This window comes from Chelonia mydas, chromosome 4 (assembly GCF_015237465.2).
Source record: "Chelonia mydas isolate rCheMyd1 chromosome 4, rCheMyd1.pri.v2, whole genome shotgun sequence".
Classification (NCBI taxonomy): Eukaryota; Metazoa; Chordata; order Testudines; family Cheloniidae; genus Chelonia; species Chelonia mydas.
This window is the reverse complement of record NC_057852.1, coordinates 12,444,197-12,452,571: the sequence shown is the minus strand read 5'-3', so window position 1 is coordinate 12,452,571 and position 8,375 is coordinate 12,444,197. Positions and strand designations below refer to the sequence as shown.

At 49.9% G+C, this 8,375-nt stretch overlaps 1 protein-coding gene across 1 annotated transcript in view; it reads right to left on the bottom strand.

The window, feature by feature from the left end:
• Positions 1 to 1,952: 1,952 nt before the first annotated feature.
• BTC (betacellulin) overlaps positions 1,953 to 8,375 on the bottom strand; it is a 29,379-nt gene continuing 22,956 nt past the window's right edge. The window contains exons 4-6 of the mRNA XM_037896661.2: positions 4,062 to 4,208; positions 2,541 to 2,648; positions 1,953 to 2,059 (exon numbers count right to left, since the gene is read on the bottom strand). Of these exons, the coding sequence (XP_037752589.1) occupies positions 2,543 to 2,648; positions 4,062 to 4,208 (253 nt within the window). The 3' untranslated portion in view covers positions 1,953 to 2,059; positions 2,541 to 2,542. The remainder of the gene's footprint in view (positions 2,060 to 2,540; positions 2,649 to 4,061; positions 4,209 to 8,375) is intronic.

Here is an 8,375-nt window from a genome sequence, read left to right as displayed (position 1 = left end):
ATGCAGACAACCACTGATGTGTCAAAAGGGCAAGCGTCCCGTTCATATCAATGAGACCTTGCCCAGTTAAAATAAATTACAGGTGGACTTGATCCTGGCTGCCTATAGTTAAGCTTGGAAGGATGAGATTTTTTGTTGGTAACTGTGGGTAAACATGGATTTCCTTGTACACATGGGCGGCAGCGGGTAAATGCGCCCCTGGGGGAGGCTAGCCACCAGCCCAGCCCCCTCTGCCCTGCTCCTTCTGCTCCCCTACCCTGTCCCCCGCCATGCGCCCCTGGCCTGGCCCCAGCGCTGGGTGGGCAGCGCAGCCGGAGCCCCCCAACCCGGCCCCAGCGTGGTTCCAGTGCTGGGTGGGCGGGCAGGCAGCACTGCAGGAGTGCCTCCAGCCCCAGTGTGATCCCACCGCTGGGAGGACGGATATTGCGGCGTGTCATGGCCTTGCACACCACGACCTTCAGCCTCCCTGCCCAGTCTCTCGGCCACAGAAGGAAACAGCAGGCAGGAAAGAGCCTGGTGGAGTGTGGGCAGGGCCATGCCAGGCTGTTTGGGGAGGCACAGCCTCCCCCTGCCTACAATACCCGCCGCCCAGGCTTGTACACACACAAAGTGACGAAAAAAATGTATCCATTGATGATCATCTAAATGTACAGACAGGCAAGAAAGAAAAACACTGCTTGGGAACTTAGAGTTTAATGTAAGGATATTTACTTTGTATATTTTGGCATGTGATGTTGACAATGTGTGCTTTAATGGTTATAAAACTAGCTTTTTGAATCTCAAGGTCTACCGATTAAATATTTATTGTCTGGCCCCTCCTATTGTCTGGCCTTCCCATAATTTCCCACAGCTGAAAACTGAAATAGATAAAAAATAGGAAAAATATTCTTAAAAATAAACATTACCACCAGTCAAAATCAAAAATAAAAGTCTAATACTGCCATGCCTACCTATACTTTCCCTTATACGATTGTTTTCAGTTACTTGTAACTTTGTAAGATTAACTGTTTGGTCCGAGACTTTCCATGCTGGGTGTTTCTATTTTGGAAAGTTTCAGCTAAAATGGTTCAGCTGTTTCTGATGACAAGATTAGGAAAAATTTTGTTTTGCCCAAGTTAAAAAAATTTTTACAGCTGTTAAATTGACGTGCTCTAGTGCCTCCGTGCTTTGGGGCGGGGACTACAGTTTTACAGCTGGGGATCCGAGGCAACGAGATTAAGATCATTATCGAGTGTCCATTAACTTTGGGTGCTCAGTTTGCGAGGCCTACCACGTGATCTTCCAGAGAACTTAGCATTATACAGCATTGGAGATGTTGAAAGCACAACTCCAACTAATTTCAGCTGCAGATCTGAGTGCTCAGCACTTCTGCAAATCTGGTCCCAGGTATCTCCAAGAAGGCACCCAGAAAACAAAACACACAATTCATGGCCAACTGAACATTTTGGTGTAAGTGACTTGCCCAGCATCACATAGGAATTCTGTGGCAAAGGAAGGGCTAGAATCCAATTCTCCAGGGCAGCATCCAACTACCTTCACCAGGAGCCCATTCCTTCTCTCCCTGTAATTCCTGCCTCATCCACTACACACCTTTCAACTGCAACAAGCGAGGCAGGGGCCCGACAGACAACAGCCTCCTTCGCTACATAACCATGTTTCTCTCCTAGTGCACAGTCCATCCTGTGCACTGAATGAGGCAGAGTTCTGTGGAAGCAATGGCATGTGATCAAACAGTAACATGGATTGGGAACCCCTGACACAAAATACTCTTTACATATGCCAGAACCATAACTCATTAATTTGCTACGAAAAACCTATCAGTTATTCTGATAAACATTAGCTACACTTGATAAAACGTATTAAGGCTAAGAGATTTAGGAGAAGACTTTCAATGGCGCTTGTGCCCTTTGTTTTCACAAGACATAGCTACAAATAAACAATGTAAAAACACCTGTTATTCATCTGCATTTATTATCTGGGCAATAGCCCTTCTGTGTCCCTCTCCCATAGAGCAAGACATTGTGCTGTGTGGAACCTGCCCGCAGGTGCCTTCAGTAACCTGTAGAGGTTAAAAGAGAGAGAGAGAGAGAGAGATGCATTAACAGCAGCATGAAGACCTGGCCTGTTCGAACTGTGTTCCTTCTGAGTTCTACTCACCCCTCTGCAGACCTTTCACTGCGTTCCAACCTCGCCCTCCCCCCTTCCTGTCCATCCCCAGCCCCCAAATGGAGCTGTAGAGGTGAACCCAAGGGATGACTCTGGCCTGCAGAAGCCCCATGTGGGACGGGGCAGGAGCTGGAAAGAACACAGCTTGATTTTCACAGCCCAGCTTGGGTTGGCAGGGCTGGGCTCTTAAAAAGTATCTAGTTTTTAATTTTAGACTGAGCAACTCTGGTACAGAGTCACCGGAGGGCAAACCAAGAGATGCCCCTAGGGCCGTTTTTACAGAGTCACTCCTAACCCAGCTGCTGCATGTGGAGTTTAAACATGACATTGACAGGGCTTAGTTTTCTGCATCCCCTCCTCCCATGCTAACTCACCTTCATGCAATGTCCGTCTCTAGGACATCCTCCTGTTTGGTAGGCAAATCTTTCTCCAGCGTTTCCATTTCTTCTTCCTTGCTCCTCCTGCGGCGCTTCCGACAGTGACTTGAAAAGCAAAGTCAGTGATTAACTTAAGCTAACTTGGTTAGTCGCAGAAATTCACTGTCTCTCTCAAATCAGAAATGTTTCCCCCCTACCACCACTTTAAAATATTTTAAGACCCATAGAGCGCTTTCCAGCTACAACGCCCTATATAAACCACAATCAATCCTCCCAGCACACCTAGGAGATCATTAACTAGTTGCCACAATTTACAGATAAACATGAGGTCAACTCTCCTCCAACCCCTATTAAAAATCCTTGCAGACTCCCATGACTTCAATGGAGGTTGAAAAGGGCCCTGGGGCTCCAATTCAACAAAGCACTGAAGCCTCAGGCCTTCCCAGAAACGGCTATAATTAAATCAGTACAAAACAGTGCCTAGAGCAGCCCTTCCAGAAGTCAAGTGAATTGTCCAAAGCCACAGAGGGAATCCAGGGAAGAGCTCGACTGGAGTTCTAACCCATGTGTTCAGACCCACTGCCTCCACCGTTAATTCATCCGTCACTCTTGGGAAGCATCTGTGGGCCCCATTTCTCAGTTGCCACTTGCTTGTATATCAAATCAATGGATAACTTCTGTCCTGTTCAGTGCTTGTTCCAGGTATTAGCAGGCCCTGTATACGGGCGACTCCTTTGGCCGCAGACATTTGCCATCAGTCAGAGGTTCTTGGTGAGTAAGAGGGAGTCCTCCATCCTCAAAACTAAATGTGTAAGATCTTTGGGGCAAGAACGGTCCTATTGTTTACCTGCACAGCGCCCAGAAAAATGAAGCCCCGGACACCACCACGCCTCAAATAGCTCCCCGAAGAAAAATCCAAATGCTGGCAGGAACCCAATTACCATTTTCATCTGTCAGGTTGGGTCCTGCGTCCCTTGAAATCAATGGCAAAGCTCCTAGCAACTGCAGTGCTTCAGGAGTGGGTCTTGAAAGGGGACAGAGCCAGTGTCAGCTGGCTTGGGCTTGAGGTGGGGGCTGGGAGCTAAAAAGAACAGCGCAAATTTTCAGGCTTGGGCTGGAGCCCAGACTCTGAGACCTGCCCCGCTCACTGGATTTCAGAGCCCAGGATCTAGCCCAAACACCTGCACTGCTATTTTTAGCCTCACAACCCAAGCCCCAGGAGGCCGGGTCAGCTGGCCCAGGCTCTGCGACTCTGTGCCGCAGGTCTTTTATTGCTGTGTAGACGGACCCTGGGGCTATTAGGAGCAATGAGAAATAACTGTATTGAAAAGCCACGATGAGGACCATCACGAGCGCGTCCCTTGAAGCATTCCTCAAAAGGCTCCCAGTAATGCCCGAAGTTTCCTTTCCAGGCCAAAACCCCCCCGTTGTAGAAGTGGTGGAGGAGTTAGACAGACCTCACAAGTGTTCATATGCACGAGCACAACAAAGAGATGCAAAACACACAAGCATACTTACTGACTGCACATGCATATGCATATTACCAGGCCGATCAGCGCCACCATGGCAACGATCGAGCAAATCACTACCATCTGGCCTTGATCTCCTCTCAAGTAGAATATGTCCACTCGCTCGCATCTTGCGCCCGTGTAGCCTTTCTCGCAGCTGCAAGAGGGAGAGAAAGCGGGACAATATGAAGACTTGACACTGCAACGAGAACACCCAATGGTCACAGGAACGGGCATCAAAGGCCAGGTCCTTCAAACGCGCACAGGGACACAATCGCTGCCCTGTACAAGGGGCTGCCCCAGGAACAGAGCACAGCATGAAGTGTGGCTCCCAGACAGTCCCTCCCCTTGGCTCACAGGTGGGGGTATCAGGCGGAGCAGGGGCCGCACACCTGGAGTCACAATCTGAGCAGGGAGCAAGAGAGGGGTCGTGCCTCCTTGAGCAAGGTCTGTGACAATCCAGCCCTATATGAGCAAGGCTTTGCAGGACTGGGCCCCAAGTTACTATCCATTGTATCAAAACCTGGGGCCCAGAGGAGCCTTTGGGTGAACCCTGCCACCAGGCTGCTGCAGATGTAGTCAGGGATGGGTTAAAGCCAAGCATAACCTTTTTCAGCTTCAAGCTTGCTCACATATGCCTGGTGGAGCAGGTACCACCCACAGTGTTAATACGCCACCCCTGAGCATAGGGTGTCCCTTGGACCCTGGAACTCATCAGGGTGAGGGACACGGGCCGGTGATCAGAGATGGATGGTTTGGTTTTTCCTGCAGGGTCTTGGGCTTTGGCTCTCCAAGGAGTGCCCCACTGAGGACACTTGCTGCCAGCACCACTCACAGCAGGCAGGGAGAGCGCAAACCCGCCTGGAGACCACTCACGCACCAACACAAATCAATACCGACCAGAGACAACCTCCTATGACAGCAGCAGGGTACCCCGTGTATTCTGGGAAAGAGACCGGCTCATTATCTTGGGCAGATTTCACTGTATTTTCAAATTTCTCAAGGTTAACTGCAGCATTCGCAGGGGTGCTGAGTTACACTCGGCTTGGGATGTGTGGAGTCACTCTCCACCGGTGTGAAACAGCACAGCTGCCAAAAATCACCCTGGGCCTTTACAATCTTTTTGCTGCAGAAACGGAACCTCATGAGCTGACTTGTGACCCAGCCACTACAAGCCAAGTCCCAGTCTCCCTGATGAAGTGCTATCGAAGAGTGGACTGAATTTAAACACCTCCCCAGCTGTCTGGTGAAGCCAATTCCATGCCTTCTGTTCAGAGGGGCAAATGAAATCCAGATTACGTAAGGTAAAGAAGTGAAGAGAGCGCACACAGCACACAAAGGGAGAGGGACTCAGGACAAAAATCTTCATCCTGAATCTCTTTGCTTTCCTCCCTTAGGCATTGCGGGGATCAATCCACTGTAATGTCCCTCCATCAACAGCAGTGCACCCCACACACCCCTGCCCTCCCACTCATCTCAGGAAGGCAACTGTCAGTGGGAGGTTGTTGTGAAAGGGCCTGTCTACACTGCAGGGATTGCACTAGACTAGCTGCAGCACTGAGTATAAGAAGTGGCCTGCATACAGCAAATCTACAGCCAGGGTTTGAACCAGTGCCACAGCAAAAGGTGTAGCTACATTGGGGCAATACAAAAACCACCACGGCTTACACTGGGTCGTCTTCCCACCTCTAGCCCACTTTCCTGACTGAAAACGGTCAGGTGGGAGAAAACCCCATGCAGCACGAGCATGCTAGAAATGCTGCACCTTTTGACCTGGTGCTGGATATTTGCCTTTCTGATCAGGAATCACAATACATCACACTAAGTCACCTCTACCTTTCCCAGTGAGCCCCACCTTATCACTGTGTTGGCTAGATATGTTCAAAGAGGGTTAGATGACCCTAGCAGTATAAACACCTGTGGCCCCTCTACACTCGCTCTTCCACGGTTCGTACTGGTGCGAGTGCTAAAGGAACAGCGTGAAAAGTCTGACACACACCGACTGCAGGCGCTTCTGACTGTACAGTCCCTGGGGCGGGACTAGATTTTTGCACCCTGCACAGGGCAGAGCAAACGGCAAACACTGAACAAATGCACAGTCAACCAAGCACCGTCAGAGGAGGTTTTACAAAAGGTTAGTGTGGATTATTGTAATTAGTATTATCTAAAGCTCACTATTCCCCCAAACCACAAGCACCGAGGCACCGACATGAAGCTCGCAGCCATCATTCTAATAGCCATTCCAGTACAAAGCCCAGCCACTTAGCCATAACTCCATAGGCACCAACTCCGTGGGTGCTCCAGGGCTGGAGCACCCACGGGGAAAAATTAGTGGGTGCTCTGCACCCACCGGCAGCCAAGCTCCCCTCACCCCCCGCCCCACCAACTCCTTCCCCCCTGAGCACGCCACGTCGCCGCTCCTCCGCCTACCTCCCAGTGCTTCTCAGCCAGCCGCTGCCAAACAGCTGTTTGGCAGCATTAGCACGCTCCGGGAGAGAGGGGGAGGAGTGGGAATGTGGTGCTCTCAGGGGAAGAGGCGGGGGTGGGGCAGGGATTTGGGGAAGGAATTGGAATAGGGGCAGGGAGGGGGCGGAGTTGGGGTAGGGTCTTTGGAGAAGGGGTTGAAATGGGGGGGAGCTCATGAAAGGGGTGGAGTGGGGGCAGGGCCGGGAGGCAGAAGGGGGTCGAGCAGCCACAGGAAAGAGGGGAAGTTGGTGCCCTTGCATAGCTCAGCAGGTGAGGGGCTGTGCGAATGTTTCAGAGGCCAAAAGCCGAGGCTCACGCACATCTTGGCCCCACATTCACGAACTGAGGGTAAAAGGTTGTTCAAACCTTGCATCCCACCTTTGCCATGTACCTCTGCAGCTGTCTTCTTGGAACACTTGCAGGGGAGGGATTGCAAGGGGGAAGAACCCTACCCCCCAAAGTCTTCATGGGGCAGCCAATGACTTCCTGCCACCAGGTGTGCGAGGCCATGTCTACACTACAAAATTCCCTGACGTCGGCATACCACCGCCGCAGTAATTGCATCGCTTTCGCCCGTACACTTTGCTCCTTGTGTTGGCGGTGCGCGTCCTCACCAGAAGCGCTTGCCTCGATTGCACTGTCAGCGTGGTATGACTCCTGAATGCCATTAACAGTCGCCAGAAACAGTGCAGTGTCTACCTAGACACTGCAGTGACCTAACTACATTGACCTTGACTCCACACCGCTCGTGGAGGTGGAGTTAAGTCAGTGTAGTTGGGCAGTTACATCGGCGGGAGCAAAATTTAAGCACAGACACGTCCATAGTTAGGTGGATGTAAGCTGCCTTGCGTCGACCTAGCTCTGTAGCTTAGACCAGGCCTCAGTGTGCACACATAAGAGTGAGACAAGCAGGATCTCTAGCCCCCACTTCAGCCAGGTACTTATGCCCTCACTTTAAGCACAAGTTACCCTACTAAGTCAGTGGAATTAGTCACATCCTTAAGGCTAACCGTGTGTTATCTTGCTGAACTGGGGCCTTGGTGAGGAAGTCCTGAATAGGAGCGGCTTGGTTTGGATAGTGGAAAACCTTTCCCCTACTTTCCAAAATCACCAGGGCAAATGCACAGCGATTAGTTTCCATACACTAGGACTTGGGAGACCTCGGGTTCAGTTCCCTGCTCCACACAGACGCCTTCCTGCGGGCCATGAAGATATGTGCACTAAAGATTGTGAAGCGCTCATACTACGGCAATAGGGCCAGATAAGTACCTAAGACATCCATTTTGAAAGCTACTTGTATTTCTGGTTAAGATGAAAGCTTAGATTATGCAGTCAGTTCACAAGCTTCTCATGGATATCATTATTGCTCCTTTCGGCACTCTCAGTGGAATGGAATTGTATGTTGAAAGACTTTAACAAGCAAGGAAGAGTAATTGTGTGCAGGAGATCTAACTAGGAAAACTGGAGCATCATGGGCCATGTAGGAAGTGGCTATAAAATGAGGACACATTCTGAAGTATGCAATGCCCAATATTTCCACCTCTCTCCTGTCCAATTCTTAAAATGCAACCAAAAACAAAAAAACAACCCACCAACTGTTTTTAAGATATTTTTGTTCATCTTGGAAACTATCTTCACCTTGGACAATTCTCTTCAGGCAATTACAGCAAATGGAGAAATATATTTCACTGTGTGATAACACTGAATGAAGGACAAAACTGTGGTTAGAAAAGCCACACAAGATACCTGTGTTGCATCACGCCCATATTCTTCATAGAAATATTGTTATGATATGAATATGGCATAACTAAGATATGTTTTATGCAAGATGGGTCATGTGAGGTATCACTGGAAAGAT